The sequence below is a fragment of the Oncorhynchus mykiss genome, chromosome 12 (genome assembly GCF_057628025.1).
Source record: "Oncorhynchus mykiss isolate SJ-2025 chromosome 12, ASM5762802v1, whole genome shotgun sequence".
Lineage (NCBI taxonomy): Eukaryota > Metazoa > Chordata > Actinopteri > Salmoniformes > Salmonidae > Oncorhynchus > Oncorhynchus mykiss.
The window spans coordinates 57,171,555-57,199,026 of record NC_143033.1 but is presented as its reverse complement, the minus strand read 5'-3'; the positions used below and the strand labels follow the sequence as shown (position 1 = coordinate 57,199,026).

Sequence of the window (27,472 nt, the reverse complement as noted above, 5' to 3'; positions counted from 1 at the left end):
GCCAAATCTGCCGATCTAAACAGAAAAACAAATATTATGCTGTCCAAAAATATATATTCTCTGTCGGTGTCTCTCCCACGATCCAAAGTCATAAGGCTCCAGACAAGAGAACAATAGTGGGTTCAAACAAGGCTGTAATGAGGTTATTATCAGGGCAATCACGCAGCATTCTACGGCGCCCATTATTTTCAGATGTCCTTGAATAGTGCGCGCAGAGTTGATCTCGGTTGCCAGTGAAGACAATCCGACGTCTTGTTTTCTTATTTCTGCTCCAGCAGCAGAATTTAAACACTTTGTCCTATATGCTATTATGTGACAGAGCAGGTGATTGGGCTATACATTTTATAGTCTGCAATAAGCTAATAAAGTGTCAATATTTTTTACTATACTTGTGTACATACATGTATTACAAAAAATAGACAGGTATAGACAGGTAAAGAGCTGCATGCCATAAACGTCTTGTCTACTCCGCTACTTTAACAGCTACAAAAGTGGTACAGTCTGGGCAAGGGATTTGGGCATTCCCAGTGCTGTGCCAATTCATTTACGCGTCATTTTCAGTGTATGAATACGGTGCTAGAATGATAAAACCATCGTTCCCTCCCATTTCATACGGATATAATAATTGAAACTCCGCAGACTATATCTAATCTAGGTAGGGCTCTCAGTCGGTCCGTTTATTGGCATGGTTATTCTTCTTAGGTCTGCGTGCACAGCAGAGTCAGCGAAAGAGAGTGCCACCATAGGGAGAGAGCGGTTCTGAAGCTGCTATGAGACCAGGCTGCGATACAGTTCTGCAAATTCAGTTTGTCTATTACAACTATGGATGCATTGTGAGTCAGTGAACTGACAGAGCCTTGTGAGAAACAGAAGCAGACCTTTTGGAATTTGTCTCTTTGTTCGTCGCCAATGCAAAAGGAAATATGCAGCGAAGCTTTACCTTGGTCTTTGTCAGTTTTTGTGTTGGGTTTTGCTATGGGTCAAGTTTCCCAAGTAATATCAATATAGGTGAGTATTATCAACACGGAATGCTAATTATATCACTACTGCATCCTGTTAGTTTGATATCTAAACTGCTGCGTATTTCCAAAGTTGCATGATAGTCTCCATACGTCAAATGTTGTAATACATTCAAATATTCGTTGTATGATGACAGTTGATGTGAACCTACTTTCAACCTTGTCTTCAATGATTGTCTTTGTCTTGCTAACAGGGGGATTGTTCCCAAAGGGCTCCCATGAAAATGAGGTTTTTCATTTTGCACTCTCCCATCACCAGGATATCCCCAGACTGGTACCACAAGTGGACATGGTCGACACCGCAAGTAGCTTTGCTATGACATATGCATGTAAGTTTAGCCTTTATCCCCCGAATGAAGATTACATGTGATTGCAGTGTTCCCATTTTGATGACAGTGTTCAAGGTGTTCAAATGCTGTCTGGATTGCATTAACATCTGTTGCTTTAATACATGTCAAAGATCATGTCATTCACCCCTTCTACATTCTGACATTTTGATTTTGGAGGTAGGAAATGATCCTACCTAGGCACACATACCTCCATAAATCTGCAGTTTTCTGATAGATTAAAACAGTTTAATGCACCATTATGTTGGCATCATGCAACTACTTTTTTTGTCTTTCATTTTGTCTAAGGAAGCTGCCCAACAGTTAATGGGCATTAAGGGCGCCAGAAACTACTAAGAGATGTTCTTTTATTAATCATTTCAGTCATGAAATGTGTCATCCAACAGGGGGAGTTGAGCTGTATCAGGGGGGAATGATGTGCAACAGCACTATCAGGGAACCATCATTTACAAAATATGAGAAGCAAATTATCTGAAAAATGACACAACCTACTCAATTGAGTAGCCTATAATAAAAACATTTCAGGCTGTCTTCCTAAGTTTCCTCAAGCTTCCAAGAATGTTAACCTCAGCCCTGTCTACATAAAAGGCATTAGACTACTAGACAGTGGCTTTTGTGTCCAGGGCTCTTGTTATAAGAGATCAGTGATTCATTATTGTTCCTATCAATGCCTCCTGATTCAAGACATTAGTGTGAGCTGTTCAGGACATCAGGATTTGCTTTAGGAAGGGAGAAGCTGTGTTTTTATCAGTTGATTTAAATGGTCAATGTCGATCTAGATGATGTACTGTACATGTAAATAAACTGGGCTATATAGGTTACGTGTATGTATTGTACATTTTAATAGACTGGACTATCTTGATTCTGTACTTTACATTTAAATAGACTGGACTATCTAGATTCTGTATTGTGCGTTTTAAAAAGGCGTAGACTATGTAGGTTATGCACTGTAAATTACCTTTTTTTCTTCGGATAGCACAATTGATCGTAGTCATGATCAAAGTCATACTGATACTGGGCTGTATTATAAGACAGGAGACAACCTATTGATGGATTTCACGGTCGCGCCACTCTATTGTGATGGACGTTCTCAGCCCGACTGACTCCCATTCTGACTGTGCTGCCCCAGGCATTCTCAATGGGGGCCAATGATTATTTTGTCTTAAGTACACTATAGTGTCTTGGGAATACAAGGATATTTTTTTAAGAAAGCAAACCATTAGTAGGAAACCCTTTTGTCATCATTTATGATACTGTCAGATTTACTTTAGACAGATGACTATGTGGCCATTATCTAGCAACCATCATCATAAAAAAACATAATTTAATTGCCCAGGGTGAGTGAAACGAATGACAAGACATGGAGAGTCATAATAACAGTTACAATTATAACTGTATAGTAGAATAATAATAACATCCAATTATTATATTAGAACCATTAACTAGGCTACCAATAACTCAGAGAAACCACTTGATGCCTACCATGGTGAAGGATTAATGCGGAATGCATTGAGGTTATTCAGGCTAATGTGACTGCATGCATCACAAACACGTTCACACACATCTTCAGCCAGGGTCTCAGGAAGTGCAGACACAGCTGCCTGCTTTTCCGAGGCAGCACAGTATCACTCACCTTGTAGAGAGCTTGGACACACATGGTAAATGGAGTATGTGGACTCTTGACAGTCTTTTGTGCCACACATGACCTAAGGTGTCCCACATAGCTACATATCTTAAAGGGATATTTCAGGATTTTGGCAATTCCCCAGAGTCAGATGAACTTGTGGACAAAACTAGATCTACCTTCCTACTGGATGCAGAGTCATCAAAATGGTATCCATGGGTTCATCTGATTCTGGGGAAGTAGAATTGACCAATATCTAATTAGAAATGCGCATATTTGCAGCACATTTTTTTTTCTGGAAACATGAATGAAGTCGGCGAAATATTTTGGTTTGGTTTTGTTAATACACTCCAGGACATGTCCAGAGCAGATTGTGGATAAATACTTTTCATCTTTTTATCTGTAAAATACTAAACACATAAAATGTACGTAAGACATAACATTTATGTAAAATGCATTTTTGGTGCATTTTTCCAAAGAAAAAATGTACAACATATTAACAATTTCCTATGGGCAGGTCTGGATAATATAGCTAAGCATAACCACACAAAATGTGAAATGTGGTGAATGCAGATTATTCAGAAGCTAAGAAAAATGAATTGCCGTGTGGGAAGAGTCTATCTTTCGGAAAATTGCAGTTAAAGACAAGTACACTGAAATAAGACTACCAAATGCCAAACACCGATCTCTTCAAAGTAAGTTAGTAAATATAGTCCAGTTTGTAACATTCTGTATGAAATGGGCTTTTAAATTATGTGTAATTCAATGTAGAGAGCTTGTACATTTTAAAGTGGTTAAAATGTAAAAACAATATGTTTATTTTTTGAAAATACTAATATGAACGGACCAAAATACCAACAAATCTCAAAATTGATAGTTCGATGCAAAAATGACATTACAGCCTGGTCTTAAAGACCTATAAGGTATTCAAACATTTCTATTAGTACTTGATATTTACTCTCTGACCACCTAAAGCTAACCACCACAAGTGTATAGGTTGAAGCCATAATGTCATGCCCTGTATCCAGACATCAGGCCTATAGAGGGCAATGTCGGGGCATAGACAAAATAAGTGGTGATGGCTACAGTGTATTCTAGTCCAGTAAAACCAAGTGCTGTTTATTCAAAAGACTGGTTTTCCAGTGAAAAGGTTGAGAAAAACCAATTTCAATGACTAGATATACTAGTTCACTAATCAATCGAGTCTAGAATTGTCATTCATTTTGTAGGCACAAACAGATAAAGATGGACAAAGTTGAATGGAATAGGATTTGCCAGTCATCCCAAACCGCTATCTGTATGATCTATCAGTGCTGGAGTATTTTTTTGTTGAATTATACATTGTGCTAGAAGCTAATCCTCATTGAGTGAAGAAGTTTCCTAAGTAAGTCCATGGGTCAGACTAGAAGTTTGCCCACTTTGGGGTGGCAAAGATTTGATGGTATTAAATTGTTCCCCACAAGCCCCTGATCCAATTGATATATGATAACCTCTCTAAAAAGGTAGCTTATCTGTTTTTCATATTTATATATGTCTTGTTGTGTGGGAGTCTATGCAATTGAATGTTCAAAGGCAGATTTTTGATAAAGGATTGTTGAGACAAGTTGGAACGTTCACATGCTCATTGAAAATGAGTTTCTCAAAAAACAATGCCCGAACATTCTATTGGATCTCATCTTAAGACCAGGTACCACAGGCTAAAATTACATTTTGAGATTTGGGTATTTTGGTGTATTAAAATTAGTTTATTCAAAAAGTCATATCATACTACCGTCATCAAATTGTGATGAATTGTAATGACTTTTAAAAGGCCATTTCATATAAAATGTTACAAACTGGAATATATGTAGTAACTTACTTCAAAGAGATGGTGATTGGTTCTAAATAGGTGTCTGGGGATTGGTAGTGTACTTGTCTTTAACTGCCCTTTTCCACACACTAACTCATTTTTATGCCTCAGAAGCATCTGTGTTGTTATCCTCAGACGCATTCTCCAGATTAATACATAGGGAATTGTTGATATGTTTTCAAACTTTTATTCTAGATAACATTTTCTTGTAAAAAAATTGTCAAAAATGTATTTTAGGTACCTTTCTGTAGTATTTTACTAAGAAAAATTTAAAAAGGATTGTTTCCACAATCTGCTATGTAGAAGTACCGTCCTGGACTGTCTTAACAAAATGAAACCAAAACATTTAGGCAACTCAATATTAGGATGGTGTTCTTAATGTTTGCTATACTCAGTGTATATATGATTTATTTACACTACCATTCAAAAGTTGGGGTCACTTAAAAATGTCCTTGTTTTTGAAAGAAAAGCACATTTTTGTCCATTAAAATAACATTTATCAGAAATACAGTGGAGACATCGTTAATGTTTTAAATGACTATTGTAGCTGGAAACGGTAGATTTTTAATGGAATATCTACATAGGTGTACAGAGGCTCATTATCAGCAACCATCACTCCTGTGTTCCAATGGCACATAGTGTTAGCGAATCTAAGTTTATAATTTTAAAAGGCTAATTGATCATTAGAAAACCCTTTTGCAAGCATGTTAGTACAGCTGAAAACTGTTGTTCTGATTAAATAAGCAATAAAACGGTCCTTCTTTAGACTAGTTGGGCATCTGGAGCATCAGCATTTGTGGGTTCAATTACAGCAGGGGTGTCAAAGTCAAATGGACGGAGGGCCAAATAAAAAAATCAGCTACAAGACGAGGGCCGGACTGTTCGAATGTTCATTGAAAAATTTTTAAATGACGCATATAGTCTAGTGAACCTAATTGAACCTACTGAAAACCTAACAAATATATTACAATATGATCAGATAAATAAAGCAATATTTTCTTATGGCTCTGTCAGTAATCTTTAATTTTCAACAGACACAAAAGACAAATTTCCTTTATATAAATATCCCCATAACATGAACATTAAATGAAAGAAACCGGTATTCAAGGCACCATCAGTAGACTATATTTTCTATTTTAGCAAAAGTGGGCTAAATTTACTTCAAAGAAAAAACAATAATAGCAATTTTCTATCATCCACTCAACTGAAATATTTTTAAAATATAATTGGATTGAAATACAAAAAAATAAAGTGCAAAAATCTATTAATCAAAAACAACACTTTGTTTAAGGAGAAGTAACATGCAGTGAAAACAAATATTAAATTTTAACTTTTAAACTTGAACTGAGTAAAAACTCTAAATATGTGATTGCACAGTAATGTTCACTTGTTTGAGGTTGAGGGTGATACTTGGTGGTGTCCCATCTTTTCCACAAGTTCATCAATGTTCGGGGTAAGGCTCTGAGCTGAAGAAATCCTCAGAATTGAGTGGAGGTGTTCAGCAGTAAGTCGACTTCTGTGTGATGTTTTGTTCAGGTTCATCAAAGAAAACAGTTGTTCACACAGGTATGTGCTGCCAAACATAGACAACGTTTGAGCAGCCTGGATGCGCAGCTGGGGCATTGTGCCGGGGAGGAAACGGGCGAACTCCGCAGCACCCACTGCAGCATATTTTGCCCTCAGTGCATCATTGCATTGGAGGTCAATCAACTCCATTTGGAGGTTTGGTGGTGAGCTTTCCACGTCAACAGCAAATGGGTTACCGAGCAGTTCCAACCTGCTTTTTTGTGCTTCAAAGTCAGCAAATCGGCGTCGAAAGTCAGCGGCAAGCATACCTATTTTATCAGCCAACTGTGTGCTCGGGAACGCACTGGTAGAGAGCTTCTCTTTCATGGTCTGGCAGCTGGGAAAGTGGCTCAAATTTTCTTTCCGCATCTGCGTCTCCCACAGAGTCAGTTTGGTTTTAAATGCCTTCACTGTACTGTACATATCAGAGATGACACGATCCCGACCCTGCAGCTGCAAGTTTATTGCATTCAGATGACTCATAATGTCACACAGAAAAGCCATTTCACACAGAAACATTTTGTCTCGGAGTTGTGTTGTGTCTTTCCCTTTGCTGTCCAAGAACAGACAAATCTCCTCACGAAGCTCGAAACATCTTTGAAGCACCTTTCCCTGGCTTAGCCATCGCACCTCTGTGTGATAAGGCAAATCACCATGCTCCGTTTCTAACTCCGTCAGAAATGCCTTGAACTGGCGGTGATTCAAACCTTTGGCTCTGATAAAGTTAACTGTGCGCGTGATGATGCTCATTACATGCTCCATTTTCAAGGCTTTACCGCACAACGCTTCCTGGTGTATGATACAATGATAAGCTGTCAGCTCACCTGTCGCGTTTTCCTCTTGCATCTTTTCCCGTATCTTCGCCACCAGTCCGCTCCTGTGTCCACACATCGCAGGTGCTCCGTCGGTTGTCAAACCCACAAGTTTTTCCCAAGGCAGCTCCATCTCATTTACACATCTTGACACCTCTTCATACAAATCATGCCCCGTAGTTGTGCCATGCATAGGACGTAAAGCCAAAAACTCCTCTGTCACGCTTAGGTTGGAGTCCACTCCGCGGATGAAAATTGACAACTGGGCAATGTCAGAAATGTCGGTGCTCTCATCCACAGCCAAGGAATATGCAATAAAATCTTTTCCCTTTTTCACAAGCTGCTCTTTTAGATTGATGGACAACTGGTCTACTCTCTCGGCAATGGTGTTTCTGCTCAGACTCACATTTAAAAAGAGTTGCCTTTTTTCTGGGCAAACTTCGTCACAAACTTTAATCATGCAGTTTTTGATGAAATCCCCCTCCGTAAATGGCCGGGCTGATTTAGCGATCTCTTCTGCCAAAATAAAACTGGCCTTGACAGCAGCCTGGCCTTGTGATTTGGCTTTTTTGAACAGAGCCTGTCGAGATTTGAGGCCTCGTTTTAATTCCTCTGCCTTTTGTAGCCTTTGTTCCATGTCCATATTCTTGTTTTTGTCCGCGTGTTTCGTTTCATAATGTCGTCTCAGATTATACTCTTTCAGTACCGCCACACTTTCTCCACACAGAAGACACACAGGTTTTCCAGCTACCTTCGTGAACATATACTCCGACTCCCACCTTGTTTGAAACCCCCGGTTCTCAGTATCCACCTTCCGTTTTGCCATTTTTGATGGGTATCTGAAAGTTAATTTTACTGTGATGCTGACGACTGCTGTGCCAATAAATATTGAAATGAAGCAGCCTACTGCTCGGTGCGTCACCTTTGCATTGTGGGAAATGTAGTATTGGTGCGTGTAAAAGATCTGCGGGCTGCCGGCTTGCTGCGGGCCGGTTCTAATAATAAATCAAGATCATCCCAGGGGCCGTAAAAAACCTTCTTGCGGGCCGGATGTGGCCCGCGGGCCTTGACTCTGACATATGTGAATTACAGGCTCAAAATGGCCAGAAAACAAAACTTGTTCTGAGAAATGAAGGCTATTCCATGCAAGAAATTGCCAATAAACTGAAGATCTCGTACCATGCGGTGTACTTCTCCCTTCACAGAATAGCGCAAACTGGCTCTAATCAGAATAGGAAGAGGAGTGTGAGGCCCCGGTGCACAACTGAGCAAGAGGACAAGTACATTAGAGTGTCTAGTTTGAGAAAAGACACCTCACAAGTCCTCAACTGGCATAGTAGTACCCGCAAAACACCAGTCTCAACGTCAACAGTGAAGAGGCAACTCCGTGATGCTGGCCTTCTAGGCAGAGTTCCTCTGTCCAGTGTCTGTGTTCTTTTGCCCAATCTTAATATTTTATTTTTATTGGCCAGTCTGAGATATGGCTTTTTCTTTGCAACTCTGCCTAGAAGGCCACCATCACAGAGTCACCTCTTCACTGTTGACATTGAGACTGGTGTTTTGTGGGTACTATTTAATGAAGCTGCCAGTTGATGACTTCTGTTCACTAATCAATCGAGTCTAGAATTGTCATTCATTTTGTAGGCACAAACAGATAAAGATGGACAAAGTTGAATGGAATAGGATTTGCCAGTCATCCCAAACCGCTATCTGTATGATCTATCAGTGCTGGAGTATTTTTTTGTTGAATTATACATTGTGCTAGAAGCTAATCCTCATTGAGTGAAGAAGTTTCCTAAGTAAGTCCATGGGTCAGACTAGAAGTTTGCCCACTTTGGGGTGGCAAAGATTTGATGGTATTAAATTGTTCCCCACAAGCCCCTGATCCAATTGATATATGATAACCTCTCTAAAAAGGTAGCTTATCTGTTTTTCATATTTATATATGTCTTGTTGTGTGGGAGTCTATGCAATTGAATGTTCAAAGGCAGATTTTTGATAAAGGATTGTTGAGACAAGTTGGAACGTTCACATGCTCATTGAAAATGAGTTTCTCAAAAAACAATGCCCGAACATTCTATTGGATCTCATCTTAAGACCAGGTACCACAGGCTAAAATTACATTTTGAGATTTGGGTATTTTGGTGTATTAAAATTAGTTTATTCAAAAAGTCATATCATACTACCGTCATCAAATTGTGATGAATTGTAATGACTTTTAAAAGGCCATTTCATATAAAATGTTACAAACTGGAATATATGTAGTAACTTACTTCAAAGAGATGGTGATTGGTTCTAAATAGATGTCTGGGGATTGGTAGTGTACTTGTCTTTAACTGCCCTTTTCCACACACTAACTCATTTTTATGCCTCAGAAGCATCTGTGTTGTTATCCTCAGACGCATTCTCCAGATTAATACATAGGGAATTGTTGATATGTTTTCAAACTTTTATTCTAGATAACATTTTCTTGTAAAAAAATTGTCAAAAATGTATTTTAGGTACCTTTCTGTAGTATTTTACTAAGAAAAATTTAAAAAGGATTGTTTCCACAATCTGCTATGTAGAAGTACCGTCCTGGACTGTCTTAACAAAATGAAACCAAAACATTTAGGCAACTCAATATTAGGATGGTGTTCTTAATGTTTGCTATACTCAGTGTATATATGATTTATTTACACTACCATTCAAAAGTTGGGGTCACTTAAAAATGTCCTTGTTTTTGAAAGAAAAGCACATTTTTGTCCATTAAAATAACATTTATCAGAAATACAGTGGAGACATCGTTAATGTTTTAAATGACTATTGTAGCTGGAAACGGTAGATTTTTAATGGAATATCTACATAGGTGTACAGAGGCTCATTATCAGCAACCATCACTCCTGTGTTCCAATGGCACATAGTGTTAGCGAATCTAAGTTTATAATTTTAAAAGGCTAATTGATCATTAGAAAACCCTTTTGCAAGCATGTTAGTACAGCTGAAAACTGTTGTTCTGATTAAATAAGCAATAAAACGGTCCTTCTTTAGACTAGTTGGGCATCTGGAGCATCAGCATTTGTGGGTTCAATTACAGCAGGGGTGTCAAAGTCAAATGGACGGAGGGCCAAATAAAAAAATCAGCTACAAGACGAGGGCCGGACTGTTCGAATGTTCATTGAAAAAATTTTAAATGACGCATATAGTCTAGTGAACCTAATTGAACCTACTGAAAACCTAACAAATATATTACAATATGATCAGATAAATAAAGCAATATTTTCTTATGGCTCTGTCAGTAATCTTTAATTTTCAACAGACACAAAAGACAAATTTCCTTTATATAAATATCCCCATAACATGAACATTAAATGAAAGAAACCGGTATTCAAGGCACCATCAGTAGACTATATTTTCTATTTTAGCAAAAGTGGGCTAAATTTACTTCAAAGAAAAAACAATAATAGCAATTTTCTATCATCCACTCAACTGAAATATTTTTAAAATATAATTGGATTGAAATACAAAAAAATAAAGTGCAAAAATCTATTAATCAAAAACAACACTTTGTTTAAGGAGAAGTAACATGCAGTGAAAACAAATATTAAATTTTAACTTTTAAACTTGAACTGAGTAAAAACTCTAAATATGTGATTGCACAGTAATGTTCACTTGTTTGAGGTTGAGGGTGATACTTGGTGGTGTCCCATCTTTTCCACAAGTTCATCAATGTTCGGGGTAAGGCTCTGAGCTGAAGAAATCCTCAGAATTGAGTGGAGGTGTTCAGCAGTAAGTCGACTTCTGTGTGATGTTTTGTTCAGGTTCATCAAAGAAAACAGTTGTTCACACAGGTATGTGCTGCCAAACATAGACAACGTTTGAGCAGCCTGGATGCGCAGCTGGGGCATTGTGCCGGGGAGGAAACGGGCGAACTCCGCAGCACCCACTGCAGCATATTTTGCCCTCAGTGCATCATTGCATTGGAGGTCAATCAACTCCATTTGGAGGTTTGGTGGTGAGCTTTCCACGTCAACAGCAAATGGGTTACCGAGCAGTTCCAACCTGCTTTTTTGTGCTTCAAAGTCAGCAAATCGGCGTCGAAAGTCAGCGGCAAGCATACCTATTTTATCAGCCAACTGTGTGCTCGGGAACGCACTGGTAGAGAGCTTCTCTTTCATGGTCTGGCAGCTGGGAAAGTGGCTCAAATTTTCTTTCCGCATCTGCGTCTCCCACAGAGTCAGTTTGGTTTTAAATGCCTTCACTGTACTGTACATATCAGAGATGACACGATCCCGACCCTGCAGCTGCAAGTTTATTGCATTCAGATGACTCATAATGTCACACAGAAAAGCCATTTCACACAGAAACATTTTGTCTCGGAGTTGTGTTGTGTCTTTCCCTTTGCTGTCCAAGAACAGACAAATCTCCTCACGAAGCTCGAAACATCTTTGAAGCACCTTTCCCTGGCTTAGCCATCGCACCTCTGTGTGATAAGGCAAATCACCATGCTCCGTTTCTAACTCCGTCAGAAATGCCTTGAACTGGCGGTGATTCAAACCTTTGGCTCTGATAAAGTTAACTGTGCGCGTGATGATGCTCATTACATGCTCCATTTTCAAGGCTTTACCGCACAACGCTTCCTGGTGTATGATACAATGATAAGCTGTCAGCTCACCTGTCGCGTTTTCCTCTTGCATCTTTTCCCGTATCTTCGCCACCAGTCCGCTCCTGTGTCCACACATCGCAGGTGCTCCGTCGGTTGTCAAACCCACAAGTTTTTCCCAAGGCAGCTCCATCTCATTTACACATCTTGACACCTCTTCATACAAATCATGCCCCGTAGTTGTGCCATGCATAGGACGTAAAGCCAAAAACTCCTCTGTCACGCTTAGGTTGGAGTCCACTCCGCGGATGAAAATTGACAACTGGGCAATGTCAGAAATGTCGGTGCTCTCATCCACAGCCAAGGAATATGCAATAAAATCTTTTCCCTTTTTCACAAGCTGCTCTTTTAGATTGATGGACAACTGGTCTACTCTCTCGGCAATGGTGTTTCTGCTCAGACTCACATTTAAAAAGAGTTGCCTTTTTTCTGGGCAAACTTCGTCACAAACTTTAATCATGCAGTTTTTGATGAAATCCCCCTCCGTAAATGGCCGGGCTGATTTAGCGATCTCTTCTGCCAAAATAAAACTGGCCTTGACAGCAGCCTGGCCTTGTGATTTGGCTTTTTTGAACAGAGCCTGTCGAGATTTGAGGCCTCGTTTTAATTCCTCTGCCTTTTGTAGCCTTTGTTCCATGTCCATATTCTTGTTTTTGTCCGCGTGTTTCGTTTCATAATGTCGTCTCAGATTATACTCTTTCAGTACCGCCACACTTTCTCCACACAGAAGACACACAGGTTTTCCAGCTACCTTCGTGAACATATACTCCGACTCCCACCTTGTTTGAAACCCCCGGTTCTCAGTATCCACCTTCCGTTTTGCCATTTTTGATGGGTATCTGAAAGTTAATTTTACTGTGATGCTGACGACTGCTGTGCCAATAAATATTGAAATGAAGCAGCCTACTGCTCGGTGCGTCACCTTTGCATTGTGGGAAATGTAGTATTGGTGCGTGTAAAAGATCTGCGGGCTGCCGGCTTGCTGCGGGCCGGTTCTAATAATAAATCAAGATCATCCCAGGGGCCGTAAAAAACCTTCTTGCGGGCCGGATGTGGCCCGCGGGCCTTGACTCTGACATATGTGAATTACAGGCTCAAAATGGCCAGAAAACAAAACTTGTTCTGAGAAATGAAGGCTATTCCATGCAAGAAATTGCCAATAAACTGAAGATCTCGTACCATGCGGTGTACTTCTCCCTTCACAGAATAGCGCAAACTGGCTCTAATCAGAATAGGAAGAGGAGTGTGAGGCCCCGGTGCACAACTGAGCAAGAGGACAAGTACATTAGAGTGTCTAGTTTGAGAAAAGACACCTCACAAGTCCTCAACTGGCATAGTAGTACCCGCAAAACACCAGTCTCAACGTCAACAGTGAAGAGGCAACTCCGTGATGCTGGCCTTCTAGGCAGAGTTCCTCTGTCCAGTGTCTGTGTTCTTTTGCCCAATCTTAATATTTTATTTTTATTGGCCAGTCTGAGATATGGCTTTTTCTTTGCAACTCTGCCTAGAAGGCCACCATCACAGAGTCACCTCTTCACTGTTGACATTGAGACTGGTGTTTTGTGGGTACTATTTAATGAAGCTGCCAGTTGATGACTTCTGTTTCCGGTCGTCTGTTTCCGGTGACTGGTTTGCTGATTTCAATGTTGTGAATAGAGTGCCCCATGGTGGCGTTGGGGTTATGGTATGGGCAGGCATGAGCTACGGACAACGAACACAATTGCATTTTATCGATGGTGATTTGAATGCACAGAGATACTGTGACAAGATCCTAAAGCCCATTGTCGTGTCATTCATCCACCACCTTCACATCATGTTTCAGCATGATAATGCATGGCCCCATGTCACAAGGATCTGTACACGATTCCTGGAAGCTTAAAATGTCCCAGTTCTTCCATGGCCTGCATACCCACCAGACATGTGACCCATTGAGCAGGTTTGGGATGCTCTGGATCAACGTGTTTGACAGCATGTTCCAGTTCCGCCAGCAACTTCCCGCCAGTTCCCGCCATATCCAGCAACTTTGCACAGCCATTGAAGAGTGGGACAACATTCCACAGGCCATAATCAACAGCCTGATCAACTCTTTGTGAAGGAGATGTGTAACGCTGCATGAGGCAAATGGTGGTCACACCAGATACTGACAGGCTTTCTTTTTTTAAGGTATCTGTGTCCAGATGCATATCTGTATTCCCAATCATAATTCATTCATTTCAATTGACTGATTTCCTTATATGAACTGTAACTCAGTAAAATCTTTGAAATTCTTGCATGTTGCATTCATATTTTTGTTCAGTATATATGCAGTCAAGGTAGAGTAAAGTCTATGTTCCCATTTAGAAAGCATTTATAGCTAAGCACTTGATATTAATCAATTGTACAGTTTGCCACTGCTCTATAACACCAACATTAAACATCTATATATGAATTCTATGCAGTCAATGTAATTTAATTTATATTTTCCCATTCATAAAGGATTTATGAATAATTGTAAAAGAACAGGGACACAACACAGAATTGTAAAGGAAATATAAACATTTTATATACATTTTCCAGATAAAACATTTGCTGAGGAGATCGCTGAAAAATCCTACTGTAGACATTTTTCAGTTTGACTTTAAACAAATATTCACTGCATTGAAATTCAATTCCTCATTTCAGACTCGTAGCTCGAAAAAACAAATTTAGTGAGTAAAACATACTTACACAGGGTGGTAAAGATAGTTAGCATTTTCCCCTTATTCACTAATGTAGCTAGCTGGAAGCTAGCTAAGCCCCTGGAAATGTCAACATGTCTTCCAACTTGGTCAGTAAACATTACAAAATCATCATAAAACTCATAAAACATTTAGTTAACAATGGTATCTATCTTGCTATTTGAAGACTTACATTGTACTTTTGCACATTACAAACCTTTAACAACATGACAAATTAAGCGACAGAAACATGACATTTTTTTCCATTTTGTCTGCACAGCCACAGAAGGAAAGTGTGCGAGGTCTTTGAAATGTCACTTCCTGGTGTCTTCTCGCTTCTACAAAAATCGTCCATAAAACTAATTAAACATTTAGTTAAAACCTGTTGGTACTAGGGGGCAGTATTTTCATTTTTGGAAAAAAAACTTTCCCATTTTAAACGGGATATTTTGTCAGGACAAGATGCTAGAATATGCATATAATTGACAGCTTTGGATACAAAACACGTTTTGTATCCAAAACTGTAAAGATATTGTCTGTGAGTATAACAGAACTGATGTTGCAGGCGAAAGCCTGAGAAAAATCCAATCCGGAAGTGCCCCAGGTTTTGAAAGCGCTGCGTTCCAATGAGTCCCTATTCAGCTGTGAATGTGCCATCAATGAGCTTATGCTTTCTGCGTATTCCCCAAGGTGTCTACAGCATTGTGACGTAGTTTTACGCATTTCTGTTGAAGAATAGCCGTAGGCGGCCACATTGCGTAAGTGGTCACATGGTGGCTCCGAGAGAGATTCTCGTGTAAAATACAGAGGTAGCCATTACTCCAATCGGTCCTACTGAAAAACTAATTGTCCCGACGGATATATTATCGAATAAATATTAGAAAAACACCTTGAGCATTGATTATAAACAACGTTTGCCATGTTTCTGTCGATATCACAGAGCTAATTTTGAATATTTTTCGGCGTTGTGGTGACCGCAATTTCCGGGCGATTTCTCAGCCAAACGTGAAGAACAAACGGAGCTATTTCGCCTACAAAAATAATATTTTGGGAAAAAATGAACGTTTGGCTATCTATCTGGGAGTCTCGTGAGTGAAAACATCCGAAGTTCATCAAAGGTAAACTATTTAATTTGATTGCTTTTCTGATTTTCGTGACAAGGTTGCCTGCTGCTAGCATGGCATAATGCTATGCTAGTCTATGATAAACTTACACAAATGCTTGTTTAGCGTTGGCATATTTTGAAAATCTGAGATGACAGGGTGATTAACAAAAGGCTAAGCTGTGTTCCAATATATTTCACTTGTGATTTTCATGAATAGGAAGATTTTCTAGGAAGATTTATGTCCGTTGCGTTATGCTAATTCGTGTCAGGCGATGATTACTCTCCCGGACCCAGGTTTGAGAGTCACAAGAAGTTGTTTTGGTTCACAATTCCATGACTGAAAGTGTACGTACCATGGCTTGCAAAAGTATTCACCCCCTTAGCATTTTTCCTATTTAGTTGCCTTACAACCTGGAATTAAAATGTTTTTTTGGGGGGGGGAGGCTGTATCATTTCATTTACACAACATGCCTACCACATTGAAGATGTAAAATATTGTTTATTGTGAAAGAAACAAGAAATAAGACAAAAAACTGAAAACTTGAGTATACATAACTATTCACCCGCCCAAAGTCAATACTTTGTAGGGCCACCTTTTGCAGCAATTACAGCTGCAAGTCTCTTAGGGTATGTCTCTATAATCTTGGCACATCTAGCCACTGGGAGTTTTGCTCATTCTTCAAGGCAAAACTGCTTTAACTCCTTCAAGGTGGATGGGTTCCGCTTATGTACAGAAATCACAGATTCCACAGATTATCAATAAGATTGAGGTCTGGGCTTTGCCTAGGCCATTCCAAGACATTTAAATGTTTCCCCTTAAACCACCAGAGTGTTGCTTTAGAATTACACGTAAGGTCATTGTCCTGCTGAAAGGTGAAGCTCTGTCCCAGTCTGAAATCTCTGGAAGACTGAAACAGGTTTCCCTCAAGAATTTCCTTGTATTTAGCTCCATCCATCATTCCTTCAATTCTGACCAGTTTCCCAGTCCCTGCCGATGAAAAACATCCCCACAGCTTGATGCTGCCACCACCATGCTTCACTGTAGGGATGTTGTTCTCGGGGTGATACGAGGTGTTGGGGTGGCGCCAGACATAGCGTTTTCGCAATTTTAGTCTCATCTGACCAGAGTACCTTCTTCCACGTGTTTGGGGAGTCTCCCACATGCCTTTTGGCGAACACCAAACATGTTTGCTTATTTTTTTCTGGCCACTCTTCTGTACAGCTTAAAGTGGTCCTATGGACAGATATTCAAATCTCCACTGTGGAGCTTTGCAGCTTCTTCAGGGATATGTTTGGTCTCTTTGTTGCCTCTCTGATTAATGCCCTCCTTGCCTGGTCCGTGAGATTTGGTGGGCGGCCCTCTCTTGGCAGGTTTTGTTTGTTGTGGTGCCATATTCTTTCCATTTTTTAATAATGGATTTAATGGAGCTCCATGGGATGTTCAAAGTTTGATATTTTTTTATAACCCAACCCTGATCTGTACTTCTCCACAACCTTGGCCTGACCTGTTTGGAGAGCCCCTTGGTCTACATAGTGCCACTTGCTTGGTGGTGCTCCTTGCTTAGTGGTGTTGCAGACTCTGGGGCCTTTCAGAACAGGTGTATATTATGTGACTGCCGAAGGTAATTGGTTGCACCAGATCTTACTTAGCAAAGGGGGTGAATACATATGCACGCACCACTTTTTTTTTAAACAAGTAATTTTTTTAATTTCACTTCACCAATTTGGACTATTTTATATATGTCCATTACATGAAATCCAAGTAAAACTATGTTTACATTACAGGTTTTAATACAACAAAATATGAAAAACACCAAGGGGGGTGAATACTTTTGCAAGGCACAGGGTGGCTACTTTGAAGAATCTCACATATAAAATATATATTGATTTTTTTAACACTTTTTCTGGTTACTACATGATTCCATATGTGTTATTTCAAAGTGTTGTCTTCACTATTATTCTATAGTATAGAAAATAGTAAAAATAAAGAAAAACCATCAAATGAGTAGGTGTCCAAACTTTTGACTGGTACTGTACATGGTTTAGTGCTACCACTATGTTGAAGCCAAAAGTTTTGGCTATAGGGAAAACTGAGCTGTAACCTACAGTATGTGTGTGTGGTGGAAGTGGTGAACAGCACATTTACAGTACACACCCGTTTCCCCTCATGATAGTGGTGAAAAGTCATAGCTGGAAAGACAATCATGTTAAAGGTCCATGTGTAATACAGAACTAATCCTGTGTGATTACTTTGATATAGCAAGAAATTGTAACCTAAGTGACGTTGGTGTCTCCAAGGAGTTTGTGCCTGTTATGTGAATTGTTTAGCAGGCCCCTGCCTCAATGAACCCATTTAACCTTTTCATGCGCAAGTTCCAAACATCTCTAACGGACGCCCCAGCGTGAGTTTTTTTTATGCACGTGATGTCAGAATGCACTCACTGTTCCAAAATGTGATTGTTATGCAACAAGACAGTTAACCCACACTGCCCTCAAACCAAGGTATGCTGCCTGCTAGTTATCTATAGGCTGTTTCAACTTGTCAATTTCAAATTATTTTCTAACAGATGAGATTTTCTTGCAACAGTTTGAATTGAGGTGTGTTCTGCCTCATTACTTCACCTGTGTAGCCCAATTCACTGTTGCGGACAATTTGTTTGAGGCGGATAAACTTCTCTCTTTGACAAGAGCCCAAGCGTTTCCCCAATTAAGTATGAAGTATGAAGACAGTGCGCATCTAGTCAGCACCCCCTGGTACATTGTCTGGCTGGTGGCCGCATTGCTGTCATTGTTTCCCTTACAAATAATGTGTGCATTCCTATCACAGTAAGTCCCTTATTTTCTGTATATCGTGTTGTCCTTTCTACTGTTGCATACCGTATGTATGGAGAATAATGTAGTGTTTTATTCAAATTTCTTCAAGTACTGGTGACAAATCATGCTTTCCGATTCTTGCATAGATTGTAATAGACAGGTGTGTAAAATACTTTGAAGGATGGACTGATTATGAGCTTATGCTAAGCTATTGTCCAGCTATGTGTGGTGCCATGTTTGTAGACATCATACAATGCATTCTGGTTGTCACTTTAGGGTCTGTCAGACCAAAGATGTTAGAAAAAAAACAAGGTGAAGGGATAGTTCACTTGACTAACATATGGTGCTGTCAAGACAACTGGGATCTCGGAAAAATGGTGAGGTCAAATCATGACGTCAGTGATCTTCAGGTCGGAAAGCCAGAGCTCTAGAAAAAGACCCAAGTTCCGAAGTTGGAATTCCGGGTTGGATGACCGGTTTCCAAGTCGGCGCTAGTTCCTCCCCCAAAGTTCCCAGTTCTCTTGAATGCACTGAAGTCGGCAATTTCCGAGTTCCCAGTTGTTTTAAACACGGCATCAGATTGTAACTGGTAGCTCAGGGTTGCCAGCTCAGACCCCACTTTCCAAGGGTTTTAATTTTATTTAGTGTATAAACTTCCTGTGTTTGAAACCCCATTTATCGATAAATCCCCCAACATAGTAATATTTCCTGCATAATTTCCCCCCATGATACCCTTCTCCATTTCTACCCCCCATAGACTTGAAAACCCAACAAATCCCCCTAAAATGGTTTCATGCCCGGTTTTCGCATCACAGTTAGTATCAGGAATCAAGGTAAGACCCAGGTGCAGACTGTGTGAAGTAGCAATGTTTATTGTAACCACTGGAGCAGGCAAGCGACAGGTCAAGGCAGGCAGGGGGTCAATAATCCAGAGCAGAGGCCAAGGTACAGGACAGCAGGCAGACTCAGAGACAGGCAGTGGTCAGACAGCAGAGTTAAAAAAAAAAAAAAACAGAAGGATGAGGAAAAGAGACTAGAGAAAAACAGGAGCTGAGACAAAACGCTGGGAGGCTTTAACAAAAGACGAACTGGCAACAGACAGAAAACAGGTATAAATGCACAGGGGATAATGGGCGACACCTGGAGGGGGGTGGAGACAAGCGAAACCAGGTACTGGAATCCTCTGCCCCGAGGTCAAACCTTGAGGAGGCATCTACGTCCAAGATCTACGTCCAAGATGGCATAGCAGTTCAGACGTCTTTTGTCCTCGTCTTGTATGGTATATATATATATATAAAACTTTTTTCACATAATTTTTTTTAATTTTCCATAAACTCATCTTCAAAACACTCTCCTGCAACCCGCCTCACCAATTTATATTTATAAAAAAGTATTATTTACCTCAGATCAGATCTGTACCTCAGATCTGTAATCCTCCTCCAAGAAGCTAGCCGGAGGCTCCAAGAGGCTAGCCAGAAACTAGCCGGGAGCTAGCCGGGAGCTAGCCAGGAGCTAGCCAGGAGCTAATCAGAAGCTGGTTCAGAAGCTAGTTCAGAAGCTAGTTCAGAAGCTAGTTAGCTGAATACTAACGATTTGCCAGTAAAGAAGCTAACCAGCTAACCACGGTTTGTGGTCATCGGCTGTCCTTTGGCTCGAGAATCTATCGGCAGTTTTGTACGGCGCAGCGCGGCTCGGAACGGAACATACCGGACCAATTTTTCTCTCCATGTCCCTGGATTTCGGCCGCTGGCTCTGGACAGTCATACCTGGATCTCACAGCTAGCTAGCTGCTATCCATGTGACTATCGGCTTTCGTCGATTCCGGAGCAAACATCAATTGTTCTGGAGCTAGCCAGCTGAAGAGTTCCATCAATCACTCCTTGGCTGCAGTCACCTATCCGGACCCGTTTTTGCTGCCTACGCGGAGCCCCACCGGGCCTTCACAGCTGGACTGCCGACGTTGTCTACCCGAGGAAGTTGTCCTGCTGGCTCCTCCGTCGCGACGTTGCCTGGGCGCCCATCTGCGGCCTGCTAGCCGTTGGCTGTCTTATCGGCTGCTATCTGAATAGACAATCGGACAATTTATTTATTTATTTTTATTATTAATATAATAATTTTCTCTTCTTGGGCCTCTATAACTATATCTAGTGTTTTTATTTTTGTTTGTTGTTATGTGATTTGGATTAATCCCCTCTACCACACGGAACCCCACTAATCTACTGACGGAACGCAAGAGGTGGCTAATAACAGACCTCCATCCTATGCTAGCTTGCTACCGATGGCCTGGCTAGCTGTCTAAATCGCCGTGACCCCCAACCAACCTCTCCACTCACCGGACCCTTTTGATCACTCGACTAAGCATGCCTCTCCTTAATGTCAATATGCCTTGTCCATTGCTGTTCTGGTTAGTGTTTATTGGCTTATTTCACTGTAGAGCCTCTAGTCCTGCTCACTATACCTTATCCAACCTATTAGTTCCACCACCCACACATGCAATGACATCTCCTGGTTTCAATGATGTTTCTAGAGACAATATCTCTCTCTTCATCACTCAATACCTAGGTTTACCTCCACTGTATTCACATCCTACCATACCTTTGTCTGTACATTATACCTTGATGCTATTTTATCGCCCCCAGAAACCTCCTTTTACTCTCTGTTCCAGACGTTCTAGATGACCAATTCTTATTGCTTTTAGCCGCACCCTTATTCTACTCCTCCTCTGTTCCTCTGGCGATGTAGAGGTGAATCCAGACCCTGCAGTGCCTAGCTCCACTCCTATTCCCCAGGCGCTCTCTTTTGACGACTTCTGTAACCGTAATAGCCTTGGTTTCATGCATGTTAACATTAGATGCCTCCTCCCTAAGTTTGTTCTATTCATTGCTTTAGCACACTCTGCCAACCCGGATGTTCTAGCTGTGTCTGAATCCTGGCTTAGGAAGACCACCAAAAATTCTGAAATTTTAATTCCAAACTACAACATTTTCAGACAAGATAGAACTGCCAAAGGGGGCGGTGTTGCAATCTACTGCAAAGATAGCCTGCAGAGTTCTGTCCTACTATCCAGGTCTGTACCCAAACAATTTGAACTTCTACTTTTAATAATCCACCTCTCTAAAAACAAGTCTCTCACCGTTGCCGCCTGCTATAGACCACCCTCTGCCCCCAGCTGTGCTCTGGACACCATATGTGAACTGATTGCCCCCCATCTATCTTCAGAGCTCGTGCTGCTAGGCGACCTAAACTGGAACATGCTTAACACCCCAGCCATCCTACAATCTAAAATTGATGCCCTCAATCTCACACAAATTATCAATGAACCTACCAGGTACCTCCCCAAAGCCTTAAACATGGGCACCCTCATAGATATCATCCTAACCAACTTGCCCTCTAAATACACCTCTGCTGTCTTCAACCAAGATCTCAGCGATCACTGCCTCGTTGCCTGCATCTGTAATGGGTCAGCGGTCAAACGACCTCCACTCATCACTGTAAAACGCTCCCTGAAACACTTCAGCGAGCAGGCCTTTCTAATCGACCTGGCCGGGGTATCCTGGAAGGATATTGACCTCATCCCGTCAGTAGAGGATGCCTGGATATTTTTTTTAAATGCCTTCCTAACCATCTTAAATAAACATGCCCCATTCAATAAATTTTGAACCAGGAACAGATATAGCCCTTGGTTCTCGCCAGACCTGACTGCCCTTAACCAACACAAAAACATCCTATGGCGTTCTGCATTAGCATCGAACAGCCCCCGTGATTTGCAGCTGTTCAGGGAAGCTAGAAACCATTATACACAGGCAGTTAGAAAAGCCAAGGCTAGCTTTTTCAAGCAGAAATTTGCTTCCTGCAACACTAACTCAAAAAAGTTCTGGGACACTGTAAAGTCCATGGAGAATAAGAACACCTCCTCCCAGCTGCCCACTGCACTGAAGATAGGAAACACTGTCACCACTGATAAATCCACCATAATTGAGAATTTCAATAAGCATTTTTCTACGGCTGGCCATGCTTTCCACCTGGCTACTCCTACCCCGGTCAACAGCACTGCACCCCACACAGCAACTCGCCCAAGCCTTCCCCATTTCTCCTTCTCCCAAATCCGTTCAGCTGATGTTCTGAAAGAGCTGCAAAATCTGGACCCCTACAAATCAGCCTGGCTAGACAATCTGGACCCTTTCTTTCTAAAATTATCTCCCGAAATTGTTGCCACCCCTATTACTAGCCTGTTCAACCTCTCTTTCGTGTCATCTGAGATTCCCAAAGATTGGAAAGCAGCTGCGGTCATCCCCCTCTTCAAAGGGGGGGACACTCTTGACCCAAACTGCTACAGACCTATATCTATCCTACCATGCCTTTCTAAGGTCTTCGAAAGCCAAGTCAACAAACAGATTACCGACCATTTCGAATCTCACCATACCTTCTCTGCTATGCAATCTGGTTTCAGAGCTGGTCATGGGTGCACCTCAGCCACGCTCAAGGTCCTAAACGATATCTTAACCGCCATCGATAAGAAACATTACTGTGCAGCCGTATTCATTGATCTAGCCAAGGCTTTCGACTCTGTCAATCACCACATCCTCATCGGCAGACTCGACAGCCTTGGTTTCTCAAATTATTGCCTCGCCTGGTTCACCAACTACTTCTCTGATAGAGTTCAGTGTGTCAAATCGGAGGGTCTGCTGTCTGGACCTCTGGCAGTCTCTATGGGGGTGCCACAGGGTTCAATTCTTGGACCGACTCTCTTCTCTGTATACATCAATGAGGTCGCTCTTGCTGCTGGTGAGTCTCTGATCCACCTCTACGCAGACGACACCATTCTGTATACTTCTGGCGCTTCTTTGGACACTGTTAACAACCCTCCAGGCAAGCTTCAATGCCATACAACTCTCCTTCCATGGCCTCCAATTGCTGTTAAATACAAGTAAAACTAAATGCATGCTCTTCAACCGATCGCTACCTGCACCTACCCGCCTGTCCAACATCACTACTCTGGACGGCTATGACTTAGAATACGTGGACAACTACAAATACTTAGGTGTCTGGTTAGACTGTAAACTCTTCTTCCAGACCCATATCAAACATCTCCAATCCAAAGTTAAATATAGAATTGGCTTCCTATTTCGCAACAAAGCATCCTTCACTCATGCTGCCAAACATACCCTTGTAAAACTGACCATCCTACCAATCCTCGACTTTGGCGATGTCATTTACAAAATAGCCTCCAATACCCTACTCAACAAATTAGATGCAGTCTATCACAGTGCAATCCGTTTTGTCACCAAAGCCCCATATACTACCCACCATTGCGACCTGTACGCTCTCGTTGGCTGGCCCTCGCTTCATACTCGTCGCCAAACCCACTGGCTCCATGTCATCTACAAGACCCTGCTAGGTAAAGTCCCCCCTTATCTCAGCTCGCTGGTCACCATAGCATCTCCCACCTGTAGCACACGCTCCAGCAGGTATATCTCTCTAGTCACCCCCAAAACCAACTCTTTCTTTGGCCGCCTCTCCTTCCAGTTCTCTGCTGCCAATGACTGGAACAAACTACAAAAATCTCTGAAACTGGAAACACTTATCTCCCTCACTAGCTTTAAGCACCAACTGTCAGAGCAGCTCACAGATTACTGCACCTGTAAATAGCCCACCTATAATTTAGCCCAAACAACTACCTCTTTCCCTACTGTATTTAATTAATTAATTTTGCTCCTTTGCACCCCATTATTTTTATTTCCTTGATTTCCTTTTTTTGCCTTTACCTCCCTTATCTCACCTCATTTGCTCACATCGTATATAGACTTGTTTATACTGTATTATTGACTGTATGTTTGTTTTACTCCATGTGTAACTCTGTGTCGTTGTATGTGTCGAACTGCTTTGCTTTATCTTGGCCAGGTCGCAATTGTAAATGAGAACTTGTTCTCAACTTGCCTACCTGGTTAAATTAAGGTGAAATAAAAATAAATTTAAAAAATCTCACCATGTAAGCTGGTCAGGTATCGATGATACGAGGGAGAAGAGTGGGCCTGGAAACAGTAGACAAGGGGCAGTCAGACATGGTGAAGAGAACCGGGGCAAATTTCCAAGCCCCAAGAAGACATCCCAAGGCTGGCAGAGCTGACTTCAGGCAATGAGTGTGGCAGGACGGGCTCCAGCCCACGATGGCACCAGTAGCCCAGTCAATGGAGAGACTGTATCGCTGGAGCCAAGAGATTCCCAATACCACAGGACCCTGCGGAGACAACCAGCAGGAATTGGATCGTCTCACTGTGGTTCCCCAACACTTGTAGGTTGACGGGGGTGGTCTGGTGGGTGACCCGGCCTATAGAGCACCCATCTAGCTCTCTAACACCCAGGGGGATGGAGAGGGGTTGATTGGGGATGCCCAGCTTGGATGCCAGGGTAACGTCCATGAGACTCATATTGGCCTCCCGAGTCGATGAGTACCTGAAGAGACTTGGACTGGTCGCCCCACAGCAGGTTGGCATGGAGAGGGCGAGTAAAGGGAGAAGAACAATTCTCTTTGTGCAGACTGTGCAGACTGTGCAGTAACAACGTTTATTGTAACCACCGGGGCAGGCAAACGATAGGTCAAGGCAGGCAGGGGTCAATAATCCAGAGCAGAGGCCAAGGTACAGGAAGGCAGGCAGGTTCAGGTCAGGCAGAGGTCAGTAATCCAGAGGCGGAGCAAAAGTACATGACTGCAGGCAGGCTCAGAGACAGGCAGTGGTCAGGCGGGCGGGTACAAAGTCAGCACAAGCAAAGGTTAAAGAAAAAAAAAACAGAGGACTCAAAAGAAGAGAGACTTGGGACAACCAGGAGCTGAGACAAACCGCTGGTAGACTTGAACAATCAAGATGAACTTGCAACAGAAACACAGGTATAAATAAACAGGGGATAATGGGGGAGATGGGCGACACCTGGAGGGGGGTGGAGACAAGCACAAGGACAGGTGAAACAGATCAGGGCATGACAGTTAAACTAAGCAGTAGGCTTGTATTTGTGGTGATGATCTGTGAGGTGAACACATTTTATTTGCTTTGTGATTTGTTAAAAATGGTTAACTACTTGTCAAGTCATGTGCTCCGGTTCTTGTATACACTGTAACAAGTACGTCGAAGATTTGTAATATGCTGGAAAGAGGACAAACTCAGTTCATATTTTTCAGGCAATGGGAGCAGCCATATTGACTTTGACTTAGTTTATTTGCCTCTTATAGTAGTTTATTTGCCTCTTTATAGTGAATGGCATTCTGGGATTAGGGCATTTTCGCATGTCAAATATAAACAAACATGGCTGCCATCATAAAGAATTTAGCTGCCGTTAGCTTAGCTGACACATATCTCTTTTCTAAACAATATTACATTTCTCCCTTGTGGTCACCAGAGATGTGATACGTTGTAAACAAGTCTAGCTGTCAGGTCGCTAAATGATGTTTAATTTTTTTGTCAGCGCAACCTGTTATTTAGACTTGTTTATGGAATACGTTTGGCTGTGGATGTGTTCCATGTGATGTTTGGATGATGAAGTTTGCATGTATCCTTTACATTGAAAGATCAAACTGAGGACTAAAGTTGTGAAGATCTTTATTTCTCATCAGTAGAAAACATTGTTTAGGTGCTTTTCAGACAAGAATGCTGTTTACGCATGTTTGTTGCGTCATGTGTTCTGTTGCTACTGTTCCAATCACGTATTTGCGATGGTACGCCGCAGGGACCACTCAACAATGATCACAAATATCTGATCGTGTGCGTCAAAGGGTTAATCTATTATTCATTACATCATAACTAAACAGATTATTTTCTGCAGTTAAGAATTGTGAATATGCGGCTATTAACTCTGGGGTAATGCAGAAGGGGAAGTGCAGTTGTTAAAAATCTTTTTAAGTAGGAGTGGATTGAAAGTATTTAGCCACTGTAGGACAAATGTTCTCCTGTGGTTAGGCTCTGTAATGCTTAGATTACGATATCAAGGGGAGTAGCAGGTATCCAGATGATAGCCATACTCCGTAAACTGTGGCAAGACATTGCTTGTTTGTAGAAAATGACAATGTGATCTGATACAAATGGGGCGCAGGAGCAGCATGCTTGATCAGGAGCCTGTGGGGTTGTGCCGCGGAGGAGGGCAGTGGCCATTAGGCATGGCATGGACCTCAGTGTGGGCAGTTGGACAGAAGAGTATGTGGGAATCAAAGGCAAAGTGTTGTTGTCCTCTCCAGTGCGCATGGGCAATTTCATGGTAACGGAATTACGCTGAGACTCGGATTTTCACTTTAAAATGTATACCAAACAAAAAAACTTTGATTCAAAACGTTAACAAACCATGCACTTTATGCACAATGACTACTTTTAACTATTTCCACAGACAATTTTACAAAAACACATTTACATTAAGAACCGTCCAGATACAAACTGAGGGAGATTTTACCATAATTCTCTTACCAAACTTTAGTTGTGCACATTTTTTCCAGTAAATGTTTTTTAGATTTGTATTTACTGTGTAAATTGTTAAAAATAGTCATTGTCCAAAGAGTCTCAGTGTAATTCCATTACAGGCAAAGATATTGTGCCATCTTAAGCCCCTGGTCTGCTCCCATTGTTTGGGTATTCTATGCTTGTCAGTCTCAGACTACTGTTTCTCTATTGTGTGGCACACATCCATCAATGTGAGTGCATTGTTTGCCTCCTGCCTAAAGGTGTGGCTAGAATATGGAGAAATGAGTGACGTGACTATCTAATGTATTGTCTGATGCAGCCTCATCAATTTACATTGATTCTGAACAAAAGTCACCATATTTCAAAAGAAAATGCAAAGCAATTGATCTTGGTAACTCTTGAGGCCTAAGGGAATTAATGTACAATATGTCTGGATAAAACAATTGGCATGTTGTCAAATTTTGAATATGTGTGTGTATGTTTTGTCACATGAATAGGACATCTGAACTAACAAGTGCAATCCTGTACACAGTCAGTCCTTCTCAGTTAGAAAAATA

General features: G+C 41.3%; 1 protein-coding gene across 6 annotated transcripts in view; it reads left to right on the top strand.

Moving 5' to 3' along the window:
* The first annotated feature begins 213 nt into the window (after positions 1 to 213).
* The window catches only part of LOC110537819 (glutamate receptor 1), a 98,447-nt gene continuing 71,188 nt past the window's right edge, over positions 214 to 27,472 (top strand). For 3 of the 6 annotated variants that reach the window (XR_016485138.1, XM_036937848.2, XM_036937847.2), the window contains exons 1-2: positions 214 to 1,008; positions 1,214 to 1,348. Coding sequence is in view for 4 of the 6 variants with exons in the window: in XM_036937848.2 (XP_036793743.1) it covers positions 924 to 1,008; positions 1,214 to 1,348 (220 nt within the window). In the remaining 2 variants the exon portion in view is untranslated. The remainder of the gene's footprint in view (positions 1,009 to 1,213; positions 1,349 to 27,472) is intronic. The other 3 variants (XR_016485137.1, XM_090192824.1, XM_090192823.1) reach the window with 1 other exon arrangement.